General features: G+C 32.4%; 2 protein-coding genes across 3 annotated transcripts; both read right to left on the bottom strand.

The window, feature by feature from the left end:
- Nucleotides 1-1,057: 1,057 nt before the first annotated feature.
- Nucleotides 1,058-1,715, bottom strand: LOC149947737 (nuclear protein 1). Its single transcript, XM_090171628.1, has 2 exons — nucleotides 1,380-1,715; nucleotides 1,058-1,299 (listed from the first exon to the last, which is right to left on the bottom strand). Exon 1 carries the CDS (start codon nucleotides 1,605-1,607, stop codon nucleotides 1,395-1,397), a length of 213 nt encoding a protein of 70 aa, XP_090027754.1. The 5' UTR covers nucleotides 1,608-1,715; the 3' UTR covers nucleotides 1,058-1,299; nucleotides 1,380-1,394.
- Nucleotides 1,716-3,218: 1,503 nt separating this feature from the next.
- Nucleotides 3,219-12,321, bottom strand: LOC149947736 (uncharacterized). 2 transcript variants are annotated; one of them, XM_090171708.1, is made up of 15 exons: nucleotides 12,121-12,321; nucleotides 9,762-12,043; nucleotides 8,559-8,633; nucleotides 8,381-8,488; nucleotides 7,483-7,710; nucleotides 7,022-7,156; nucleotides 6,561-6,798; nucleotides 4,897-5,043; nucleotides 4,713-4,820; nucleotides 4,368-4,441; nucleotides 4,186-4,299; nucleotides 3,931-4,046; nucleotides 3,708-3,846; nucleotides 3,498-3,618; nucleotides 3,219-3,435 (listed from the first exon to the last, which is right to left on the bottom strand). In XM_090171708.1, exons 1-15 carry the CDS (start codon nucleotides 12,218-12,220, stop codon nucleotides 3,344-3,346), a joined length of 4,077 nt encoding a protein of 1,358 aa, XP_090027834.1. In that variant the 5' UTR covers nucleotides 12,221-12,321; the 3' UTR covers nucleotides 3,219-3,343. The 2 variants fall into 2 exon arrangements, with proteins under 2 accessions (XP_090027834.1, XP_090027833.1); XM_090171707.1 differs by having other exon boundaries at nucleotides 3,220-3,435; nucleotides 4,713-4,826; nucleotides 12,121-12,320.
- Between the last annotated feature and the right edge of the window lie 810 nt (nucleotides 12,322-13,131).

Here is a 13,131-nt window from a genome sequence, read left to right as displayed (position 1 = left end):
TCACTTTTTTACATTTTACTTACTTCTTTGCCTTATTTACAAGACACAGGTTTATCCAGTTGTTGAAAACATCAAGGGGGATGTTCTAATTGTTCCCAAACCTTCGTTGGGATTTCTGAAGGCAATAACTAAAAATTCCAAACCTTGTGGAGGATATACCTGTCTAGTTTTGAAAATAATACTGAATTTTTGGCATTTATTAATATCACAATGCTTGTTGCAGTAGATATACATAGACTAGTTTAGCCAGCTGTAGAAAACTTGTAGGAGCGTAGACTACGCGTTAAAACTATCTTATCTCCTACAAGTTCGGTACACATTTTGTACCACAGGCTTAACCCATCTGATTTCTATAATAATACTTGTTAATTTCACAATGCTTATTATACGCAGTCAGTCAAGAATTAATTATTGTTAACTGAGAATACGCCTGAGACTCCCCCTTAGCCGTGAAAAACAAAAGGAAATATAATCGATTTAGTTTAAGGATACTGAATAAAAAACTAGTAAATTATATTTACCGCGGCCTAAGAAAATACAATGTAAATAACATCGGATAACTTCCATAGCGACAAGTGTTAGCTGAGAGCCTGAGATTAGATTCTACGCAGAGCAATATGCAGACGAATTTTCAGTTATTTGGAATTGGGTTCTTGCCAGGCCCAGTACCTGCTTTTGAGTAAGTACTGCTCGGACAGTCCCGAACGGTTCTGGACTGTCGAATAGTTTTCACCAAGTATGTTGGCCGATTGATGGAGTTTATTAAACCAGAGTGGAGTACGTTATCTTCAGTATCGAAAAAATGTGTTTTTAACGCAGCCAGTGCTCATAGGGGGGGGGGGGGGTTGCTCGTACGAATACGAAGTCCTTGCGAAAGAAGATTTCAAAAAGTACTTTATGCCCACCCCCTTTCCCTGGGTGCGCCATTAGACCTATCATTTTAACAGAAACGATAAATCTACCTATACTGTAATTTCAATCTCACCCAAGGCAAAAATGCGGCCATTGAGAAAAACGTGCCCCTACCTGCTTTATTTTGGCTTAAATATACTTTAAATAAGTATTTTGTAAATATTTATTGAACAATGGCATCAAAATACTCTATAACAGAGTTGGAACAGTTTTCCTCAAATTTGAGGTAATCACAAAAAAAACTTCTGAAGATAAAAGTTTCGTTTTTTTGAAAAACTCATGAACTTATATCACACTGTCAATAAACGTCATTTAACCACATCCAATAAACGTAACAGGTTTCGACAAGAAACTTCCAAGGTCATTACAATGAAAGGCAATCAGCAGCTGTCCAAAAAACAATAGAAAAAGTTAAAATTACACCAAAACTATCAAATTAAAACATTTTGAATAAACAAAATACAAACTATTGAGTCGAGTTATCATTCCTTCGGTTTAACTGGAGGTTTGATTTTATTCTTCTCCGTGTTTTGCATTTTGTTGACAAGTTTTCTCGCGTGACCACTTGGATCAAAGTGATTAGTATGATCGCTAGCTTCTTTCTTCGTTCTTTGCTTTCCACTGTGTCCAGTATTTAAATACTTATCATGATCAAAGTTATAGTGATCATATTCATCTAAATGAGCTTCTGACATGTTTAAATTTAAAAGAACAAAGCAGCTAGTGATGACGAAAGAGCGACTGTATTACACTGAGAACGACGTACTAGCTTAGCAACTAATTCGCAAATAAGAAATGTGGCATTTCACAATCAAGTTTTATAAAAACTAGGTTGGCTCTTATTGCATCGTGATTGGTCGGTACAAATCCTGGGTATCTGGGCCGATTTTTATTGGTACCCCATGACGTCCTTCGAAAAGTATTAAAATCATCTATGGTTTAAAATGACTTAAATCTTGTTTTAAAAAAAAATTATACGGCGTAATTTGTATTTCAAACATAATGATATAACACACTTCCGAGTTTTTACGTTTCCAAATTAAATATAAATAAATTAGAGATTTAGTAATTCTTTGAGGAAAATCTCTAATTCTTAATCCATGGCGTTAAATTATGCGAATGGTTTTTTTTATCGCTTTGACCGTTTTGTTTTCCATCTGTTATTTCTTGATTATATCACGCCATTATCGACATTGATACAACTATACTAAAGTCCGTAATCAACATACAATAGTCAGCAACATTTTTAGTAAAACTATAAAAACACTCAAAACAAGATATTACAAATCCGTATATTAATAGGCCAGTTAAGACAACCCTCGAAAACGTGTAGGCATAACTTGTAGGAGTGTAGATGGCGCAAAATAAAGCAACGTCAGTCGTCTACCCTCCTAAAAGTTTCCCCTACACGTTTTTAAGCGCTGGCTTAACCCACTGCCTACTAAATAATGCATTTAGTAGGCAGTCCTACTAAATAATGCATTTAGTAGGCAGTGCTTAACCTGTCTGATAACGCCATACAGTACTTCGCTTGAAATAGTGCCTCGTTGTGATAGACTATAAACTACATTATCGTTTGGATTAGTAAGATTACTTTCCAGCATTTTAGACCCTTTCATGAAAATCAAAATTACGTTTTTACACGTGTCACTACATGTTTGGGTCCAATACTCCTCAGATAAACGTTGACATTTTTTAATTCTACAATTTCAGTTACTAGGTTTTTAATGTTGTAATTGTACAATTTTCCCAATCAGCACTAATATTTTCAAAATATCAGGGAGTTTTACACCAATGTATTCTTGGTCAGGTAAAAGGTCAGCTTGTAGTAGAAAAATGGTTTAATGTAACCTATACAAAAAGGATTTGTATTTTGCAGATATAACTAAATTTTGCAGGAATATCGAATATTATTTAGATTTGCGATACAGCTATATTTCTGGAGTAAAAATGAATAAAACAGATTGATACCAACCTTTGCCATGGATAAAAAAAATGTCTTTTTAAGCAGAATGTGTAGAGTACTTGCTTCAAAAATTTTTATTCATAATATAATCTTTCTCATTTTGAAATAAAGTAACAGTATGCTCTATCCAAAGAAAATTTAGAAGTATAGAAACTATCTTGATGTTTGAAAACTTGGAATTTTTAATTTTTAGAGCCTTCTTTTATAAGGCAAATTGATATTTAAATAAGACTTTTATATTTATTGTAAAATTTAGAACAGACATTTTATATTAAGTAACAAAAGCAATATCACACAATTTAAATAAAACATTTCAACAAAAAATTTAAGTTATTGCATTAAATACTATAAAATTTATTAATGTTGAGAAATAATTTATTACAATGAAACTGTACAAAAAATTATTTATATTACACAAAAGGGCTCAAGGATGTAGAAAAATATGTATTTTTGATGCAGCTTTTTTTAAGAGCGTCTTTTAAACATATCTTGTTTTACTTTCCACAGCATTAGCTCCATACAAGAAGCGGCATCTTCTTGAGAATCATGGCCCTCCACTAAAAATACAATGTTTACCAATAAACAAAAATAATACTTATATAACTAAGATATAACTGACCACTATTTTGAATTATTTTCTTAAGATATTCAGCAACTAATGTGCGAAGAGCTCTTTTAAATGGAGGACCATTTTTATGAGGAAAGACTATAGCAGTGTCAACAACCGTATAGTGTATCAACTGAAACAAAAAGTTCATATAATTTATTAATTTTTCCCAAATTTAAGTAAGATCAAACTTGTTATATTTATGAAATTAACAAAACTCACTCTTAATGCTCTTAGATCACTTTCAAGACTGTGACCTATTAGAATTGTTTTCTCACTAAACATACTCAATAATACTGCTTGTACATCTCTTAAAGTTGTGTCGATATTTTTTAAATCTTCTTCAGTGATTCCACTAAATCTAATTTTATACAAAATAGGTTTATGAGTTCAGAGAAGAAATTCACTCTTTTTGAAAGAGTTTAATTTTTATTGATTTTTTTACCTTGTATTATAATCTAAAACTTTATTTTCTGGTTTCACAAATGTTTCATATACAGGTTTTAAATCTTCACCAATAACAGTTACCCTTGTTAATTCACTTCCTTGAGTTGTGTAACTCTTTCAAATTTAAAAAGAAAAGATACGCTTAAATTATGAACTGTGGGATCCCAAATTTAAATTACTGCAGAGACGGTACTACCATTAATTTTTTTAAATACATATTAAAAAAAAGTTGGTTACCGCTTAATTTAATTACCATTTCACAATCCAGGGCATATACACCATAGTTACCATCTTCAGGAGCTGGTTTTGGAAATGTTTTAACAAAGCCAGTTATTTTATCAGGATCGAATTCCTCGTGTACATGACCCTTAAAATGAACATTCGTATTTTATGTCAAGGTATCGTGCACAAGTGTATTTACAAATTACTGCTTACATCAGCTTCGGAACAGGCAATTGACTCATGGTCACCGTCACAGCATGAGTACCTGCTCTGCCAACTACCAGCAACTAAAAAAATACATACACAAAAACCCTGGGTAACTTTGTAAAGATCTACATTTGAACTCCTAAACACTAAAATATTTTATTTTGTACAGAAATACTATCTAAAAATGTACTTTTTATCATTTTTACAATTTCTACTCATGTAGAAAATTTAAAATTCCAAAAAGCCCATTTCACAATGACCAAGTTAAGAAATTACATACAGGTTGTTTTAGCGTTACTCTAAAAAACGATTTTGTTAATTAAATTGCTCTAATATAAAAAAATCAAGTACCTTTTCTTTTGTATAGTCTTCCCCAATGATACGAGCAACTTGACTCTGTTACATAAAGTCCATTTTGATTTACCTTATACCACTTTTGGCATCGACAGCAAGTTTTTTCCAATGCTTTCAATAAAATGCAAAAGTTGTTAGTTTACTTTGGAAAGATACAAAATGATTCTAAAAATGTACTAACGATTATGCAGATTGCCTCTTTTTTTCAAATCCAACTTTTTAAAAAGGGCGTGACCAGTAGAGTCAGGATTTACCAATGGATATCCATTTTCTTCCAACTGTTCCTGTGTTAATAGGTATTCAGTAATAAGTTTGAATAAAATGGGGCCTGAAAACACAATTAAAATACTTTTAATTTATTATTATACACATAACAATATTTTTTTTAATTTGAAATAATATTTGCTATTTGATTAGTTAACTGGCCCTGTTTTTATCATTCAACAAGATTCAACCAAACTATTAAATATATAAAATTTTCGATTTGGTATTTGATGTGACTACTTTACATATGATTATCGAATATTTTTAGTCTAGTTTAGATTGGTTGTTGTAGTTTGTAATTTAGATTGGCAATTACATTTCGCAGTAATAATGCGCAACTTTGGCTAAAACTGAATCAAAACAACGATTTTCCAAAGTAAATTACCATGATGATTTTTTTGCTCAAGAGATTGTTTGAAGTGTTCTTTGTTAACCGAAAATAAAACTGCCCACTAGACACTGAAATTTTTGCTTAAACTAGAACCAATTTCAAAATAATTTTTCTCTTCAGTTTCTTATATATTTTTGGACATTGTTTAACAAGGTAAAATCTTCCTCCCTCTCCCCCTTGTACTTTTACCATCATTTTTAAAAATGCAATCTAAAATCTATCAAAAATTTCCACCAAGTTTCTGAACAAGAGATAAGATTATTGAAATTTTACATCAATGGTGCATTATTGGAATCCTAAGGGATACCAGAAATGTTTAACCTGTTTGCTAATTGAAAGAGCGCATGGGTGGGTAATGAACTGAAAACAATCACCAGTGTAAGATGAGCCGATAGCTACACAAACATTTTAAAACTAATTGGTGATAATTAATTAAAGTGGTCTTTCAAAATTGAAGAGTATAGAATGGTACAATATAATTTCAAACCTCTTAAAAGTGTTATATATGTCATTCTTCCATGAGGAAACCATGACATTTAAAATGTTACATCACTTATTTCAGTAGCTCAAGACATAATATTAAGATGTAATCGTCTATTAAACTTCGCTTAGCAAAGCAATTACCCCCATGTAATAGTGTTATACCAGGGTGCTATTCTTTTAAGTCTTGTATGTACCAAATTTCTAAGGTGGATTTCTGTCAAGGGTCAGGTCAGTGGGCCCAGATTACACATGCATGTGAGCCCCTTTCCACCTAGTCCTCCCTTTGAACGGCCCTATATGGAGCTGTTGAATTTTTTTATTAGGCCAAAAGTGATTGATAGCTATTGCTATTTGAACAGAAATTTTAAATGATGTAAGAAAAATAACTATTTGTGAGGGAAGGGGAAGTACCTATATTTGGTTACGAAGTTGAGCTACTATTAAAAAGAGGTAGAGAATGATACCACATTTTAAGATCAAATATCGGCAAGTTATAAAGGGAACAATTGTTTTCGGGTATTTGTACACCTTTAATAGCCAAACAAAATTAAGCAAATTTTCTCTTGTCAGTGTTTTTTTTTAAATTGTAAAAAACTAAACAAGTTTGCCAAATGAAACTGAGTAACACCCCACACAGTCAGTGACTCTTATGAGATATTAATTTCTGTGGGGCTAAAAACTAGCATGCAAATGTGGTTGGGACATACCTGTGAGAATAGATTCTGTCTTTGGTTTTCGTTCTATGCTATAAGTAGTTTTCGTGGCTTTAGCTCCAGCCAAAATATATTCGTGTGAAACAGTTTGTTTCTGTGCAAGTACCAGTTGCTTATTGGTTGCAATTTCACTGCCTCCATTTCTTAATTTCCTAACTACATTTACAGCTAAACTGAGGTAAACATTTTTGTTCGAGCAACGTGTAAATATGATATTCTCTTCCTCCAAAGCCTGAAAGTTTGAAGAAATGGTCATAAGCAGCAAAACTAGGATTATTAAATTCAAAACCACTTAGTAATTCTAGCATTGTTTGAGACACTAAGTAAATATCCGAGATGTCAAAATGGCAATACAGTATCCATATTATTTGTGAATTTGCTTATTTATATTTATTTAACACAACATGCAGATTATTAACTTATTAATTAAAAAAAAAACTGTAACTTGGACATACCTTTTTATATGCCTCTTCAGCAGTTTTCGAGAATTTAAGACATTCATCAATAAAACAATTAAGATATCGCTGCCTTGTATTATGAGGAACTTTATTTCCTGGTTGAACAGGAAGTATTGGTCGTGACAGAACACTCTGAAAATTATATTATTATATGAATACATTATTTAAATTTTTTTCAAAAATTTGGTTTCTAGTAAAATATTTGTGCCTATAATATTTTGATATTTTTAAATCGCTTAACATCTAAAAGTTATAACTTAGAAATCTATTCAAAGAATGGTATATATTTGACTAAAGATCTTTATCCTGTAATTGTGATGTTGCTTCCTTATGCGAGAAATAAGATTGTACTTATATATGGCAGGTATTTACAGTTTCCTTTCACATATTTGGGGTGCTACTGACTTGAACACCAAAAAAAGAAAAAATTTCATAATTTCCAAAAAATATAAACTGACCTCTGATGGTATATGAGCAATTCGTTTAGTTCCTTTAGGATTTGTGGTTGCTATTGTTCCATCAATCTGGCAATTACCAGTTACCTTTGAGTCTGATGATGGTGCATTGAAATTTTTGCCTGATATACGACGAGAAGCAGCAGCAATCAAAGCAGGATTTGAGACGTGAGCAATTCTTTTCTTACTAGCTGAATTGGTGGGGCTAACAAATGATGGTGGTGATAAAGGCTAGAAAACATTCAATCAAATTCATTGAATTCACTTTCCTTTTAAAAAGATGTTAAAACCCTTTTTTAATACTGGGGGATGAATTTTAGTGAAACTAGGTCTTTAAATATGATAGCGTATAAATTTAAAATGATTTTGCAATGCATTTACACTAATTACATGCAGAGTACTTAATTTTATATTTTAATGTCATATCTTTCTCTAACTAATATTACGTGTTTTATAAGTACATAATAATTAAGAATGAAAAGACACTATTGGTTTGAAACAGGAAACTTCTCAGTTAGTTGACAGAAAGAGACTGGTCAGTTCCTACTGACAAATCTCTTTATTTACAGAAAGAGCTTTTGGGAAAAATCTTTTAGTAGCTTGCTAGTGGGTGTGGCCCGTTAAAATAAAAATTCTGGGCCCCAATCGAGCATTACTACTCAAGGGGTCAGACATTTACCAAAATCCCGTACACAGTCTAAATCTTTTAACTCTCTCTATGGTAAATTAACATTGAAATCCCAAAATCACTTCAAAAAGTAATGATAAAATTGCCAAAATCTCTACGAAATCCCGTACAAAATAATGCCAAGTGTCCGACCCCTCGTTACTACTGGACATAACTATCCTTTTTCGCAGAGAAACCAGGGATAAATATTCCAACAGGTAAAAAACTATATACTTTTTCAGGTTCAGCATGGTTCTTTTTATACATTTCCTCGAATTTTTGGTATCTTACATGAAGTGCTTCAGCGGGAGACACAATATTTTTCAAACATTTTTGTGAATTCTAATAAAAAAGAACAAAATTTTAGTTTGCACAACACAGAATGAAAATACGGTACAGAACTAAAAATTACCCTAACAAAACTTGGCTGATGAGCGAGTCTTTTCTTTCCAAATGTTTCATTTGATACTTTGACATCATTCACAAACTGAAATAAAATGTCAATACAATCAAATAATCAGATGAATTAATTCGCAAATAAACCGATAGATAAACACATTAAAATAAAATAAGATTATCAAGGCAAATTCGATAGAAGTGTATTTTGTGATAAGCTTAATTTTTCTGTTATAACTTATACCAGGATAATTGAACAAACACACAATTTGAAATTTCAGATATTTTTTTTGGGGAGCTTACTGAAACAACACTCAGGTGTTGTTATCTCAGTTGAAATTGTGTAGAAACTAAGGGGTCATTTCCCTACTGAAAGGCAAAAGGTTTGCTACAGCCCAGCCACATATAAAGTAAATAACCTTTCAACTAACAGTTAATTTTCTAAAACTGTTCCTACTTTAACAAAAAAAAATATTCCAATAACCAGCTTTAAATAATAAAACTGTGGCACAAATGGATGAAAGCACAAAAAAAAGACATTTCTTGGCACAACATATTAACAGGATTCCTTAATTAAAACGTTTTAAAGACACCATTGATTTTATTATTTAAATTTACCTCAAGAATTTCTCTACTACAAATTTTTAATCCGATTTCTAGTTATTTTGTTCTTCCAACTGAAGAAACAGAAACCTTTAAATTACTCTTCATATTTTATCTTTGTAAAAGAGAAATGATAGAATGGAATACCCTTATCATATTGCAAAAATCTCAATGTACACTGAATCTAACTTGTTTGCTCTAAGGGTAATTTGTCATCAAATGCCAGCAAAAAATAATCCATAATAATGATAATTATAAGCACCTAAAAAGTTAATGACCTTGTTTAAATTTGAGAAGCACATGTACAACCATACTAAATATGTACTTTCAAAATGGTTAAAATTTTCTGGGCATTAGTTTTAAAAGCAAAGCAGATAATAATAAAATATTAAGTATTATCAATGCCCTTATTAAACTCTGCAAAATTTTTATAGAAGGGTTTAAAGTTAGGATTTTTATGTATAAATTTTGTAATTATTTCCAGTTTTTTTAAGCTGATTTTAAAATTTTACGGATAATTTTTGTCCAGATTTCAGGCAATTTCAGAATGTAAACAAAATATTTCATTCAGTACTTTAACTCTGGAAGGAGCCTTTATACCGTTTTGTTTACTTACATGACGTTTTTTATGGGAATTTTCAACTTTTGTAGCTTGTTGTTCTTCATTGAATATCTGCCAACATTCAGCCTCTGTGTCATGATCATCTAATTCAGATCCATACTCTTCCAATAGTTTCTCTAGTTCTAATTTCTCTACAATGTTTCTCAACAAATTAGTAGAAACACTCTCGCTTGATTTGATAAGAGCATCACTACAAGTTTCTTGATTCGTTGGAGATCCTAGTGAATTGAGACCCGAAACCGAATCCGGTACAGTTTTGTCACTTTTTGATTTAATGTCTTGATCACTGTTTTCTTTTTTACTCTTACTAGATGAGTGTTTTGATATTATTACTTTATTGTTCTTGAGAGGAGATTTGGAAGATTTCTTTTCAACTGATTTACTACTTTTCTCATTTGAATCTTGTCGAAGTTTCTTAAGAGATGATGTACAGTCAGACTTTTCCAGATTGTCAAGACTTGATGTACATTGTTCATTATCCTTTGACTTGTGAGATTTTTCTCTTGATTTAGTTTTACCAGATTTTTTACCATCATTTTCCTCTTTCTTTTTGTCTGATTTCCAGTTATTCTTATCTTTTTCCGGTTTGTCAGACTTTCCTTTAGTTTTAGCATCACATTTATGAGAACTACTTGCAAGCTCATCTGCTTTTGAATTATTATCCTCTGCATTAACCTTGGATTGGGAATTATGACTCTTATGTTTAGATATGGGTTTTGAACTGTCAGATTTTGATCTCAACTTGTTCACTTTTGAATCAGATTTATTAATTTTGGACCCAGATTTCGAAGAGTCCTTGTCAGATTTGCAATTACCTTTGTCTGACGGTGATTTATCATTCTCAGATTTTAATTTTTCCTTAAAAGATTTAGATTTATGATTTTTAGATTTTGGTTCATCCTTGTCAGATTTAGATTTATCCTTGTTAGATTTAGATTTATCTTTGTCAGATTTAGATTTATCCTTGTCAGATTTAGATTTATCCTTGTCAGATTTAGATTTATCCTTGTCAGATTTAAATTTATCCTTGTCAGTTTTCAATTTATCCTTGTCAGTTTTCAATTTATCTGTGTCAGTTTTCAATTTATCCTTGGCAGAGTCAGTCTTGTCTTTATCAGATTTAGAGGTATTCTTGAGAGATTTAGAACTGTCTTTAACAGACTTAGAACTGGATTTATCAGGTTTGGAATTAATTTTTTCTAATTTGAAATTAGACTTATCTGCTATTTTAGATTCCACTGTTTTTACTTCTTTATTTGATATTATTTCTAACATGCTGTTTGATTGATCATCTTTAGTCTCACTAACTGAATAAGTTAATTCACTAGTTAGCTTTTCCAGACAGTTTGAGTTTTCAACGCTTAAGTCCTCGCTTTCCAATATTTTATTCATATCACAATATTGGGGAGAGTCTGTTTCTATATAAAACCCTTTAGGCTTACCCATGTGTACACTTTCTGTTTTGGAAGAATCAATTTTATTTTTATTGATTTCTACTTTCTTGAGTATTTCGTCAGTTTTATTTGTCATGCCTATCTCTCCAGTTCTTTTACATTCCAATAATATTTTATTAACTATGTCATATTTACTTCCTCTATCTGGTGATTTAGGTTTCTCTTCTGATAGTGAAGTATTAGCAGTGTCTGAAGAGAAAGGTGGTGCCTTACTCGTTACAATAACATTACTTTGGCTATCTTCATCAGTGAACATAGTACTGTCATCAAAAGTACCATCAATTTCAAGATCACTAGAATGACGATCTTCATTTGGTTTCAGTTTTTTATTGCTAGGAACAACTTTAGTTGGGTCATATTCTTCGTGATTTCTTCTTTTCTTACGTTGGGAAGTTTTGTATGTCACAGAACTTGGCACATACTCATTTTCAGTAATGCCTTTTAATCTTTTAAGTTCAGATATGGGTGTTGGTTTGTAAGCAAGAACCTCATTTGTTGGTAAGGCAGGGTTTTCAATTTTAGAGCTTATGCCATTAAGATTCAACGACGAACTGGGCTTTGATAAATCCCTACTCGAGTGACTGTATGTAGGTATTTTATTTACAGGAGTTGGCACATAAGTTGGAAACAATGGTATGGTTGTTGAGTGCTTTTCACCAAAGCCTGCCACACGTCCACTACCAGTTTGGAGATCTTCTTGAAGCTTTTTTATTGCATCGCTGTAGTATTGAAGTAAATCTGACTTATTTTCAAAGGGTGATCCTCTCAAATCGCTGTACACCTGATGATAGATTGGAAGCGCGGTTGGTGGTATTGGAGTCTCTGATAATTAGCAAGAATAATTAAAGTATAACCAGAAATGCATTCTCAAAGATTACATAATGAAAAATAAAAACTACCTTTCTTTTCATGTTTAAAATGGCAGTGTGGCCTTTCACAGAAACTAGATCCATAAAATGGACAGGGTATATTTTTAAAATAACCAGAGGAGGGCAACATATTAAAATCTAAAAAAGACTATAACTATATTGAATCATTTAACTATCTTCAACAATAAAATGTATAAATAACTCTGCTTTAGTTACTGTCAATTTGTCAAAACAAAAAAAAGCAGGAACCACAGGTTTGGGGCCCCGGTCATAGAAATCTCATAGGTAACTAGAATGCTGCCGCCTACGGCCGAGCTTGACGCCAGTTCGCCTGAACCTTCAGCCAATGAGAGGCCGTAAGAGTGGTTCCGCCAAGGAGGATAATAATCCTCCTTGGATCCGCTACTATAGCGGGAGATAGGTGACGTCATTCTCTCTGGTGACATTAAATTCTTGGCAGAACCACTCTTTGAGCTCTGATTGGCTTCGATCTGGCTATCGTCTGCCACGGCGTTTGGCCCATTTGCCAGTTACACGGCAGCATTCTAGTTACCTATGAGATTTCTATGGCCCCGGTAGTCAAACTCATAACTTACTACCGTACTGCCAGTTTTCTATAAATATAGCCATAGTACTGTTAGCACTCTGCCAAAATTTTCCACATTTCAATCAAATAATCAAACAATGGATTAATTTGTAGATATAGGAAATGTATATAAAGGTCTAGATAAAATATTTCCAAGGGAGTGAATATGGAGGTGACAGCTAGCAGAAACGCGTAATTTCTGCAGGCTATCCTTATATGGCGATATCTATCGGTAAGAAAGCTCGTGCTATCGTCGCGAGAGCCGTTGTCTCCTGCTTAAAAATTATACTAAAAGTCACCAACAGATGGTGTCTAAAGACTACGGCCGGCGGAAAGGTCAAGCACTTGGTACAGACTAAAATGCTAAGAGAGCTCGCGCCAGGGTGGGAAATAAGGATTTTTTTGAAAGTGGACAGGTGACCTGTGACCCCCTGGCCTAGAATAAATAAACTGGA

Source organism: Leiobunum rupestre, chromosome 4, assembly GCF_980474605.1.
Source record: "Leiobunum rupestre chromosome 4, qqLeiRupe1.1.hap1, whole genome shotgun sequence".
Lineage (NCBI taxonomy): Eukaryota > Metazoa > Arthropoda > Arachnida > Opiliones > Sclerosomatidae > Leiobunum > Leiobunum rupestre.
This window is presented reverse-complemented; position numbering and strand designations above follow the sequence as displayed.

Bases quoted from the DNA above. Each gene is read 5' to 3' on its own strand.
- LOC149947737 (XM_090171628.1), bottom strand. From the start codon at position 1,607: ATGTCAGAAGCTCATTTAGATGAATATGATCACTATAACTTTGATCAT.
- LOC149947736 (XM_090171707.1), bottom strand. From the start codon at position 12,220: ATGTTGCCCTCCTCTGGTTATTTTAAAAATATACCCTGTCCATTTTAT. The intron at 4,300-4,367 runs GTAAGCAGTAAT...GTTCATTTTAAG, and splicing joins TTGCCTGTTCCGAAGCTGAT to GGTCATGTACACGAGGAATT. The intron at 3,436-3,497 runs GTCAGTTATATC...TTGTATTTTTAG, and splicing joins GAAAATAATTCAAAATAGTG to TGGAGGGCCATGATTCTCAA.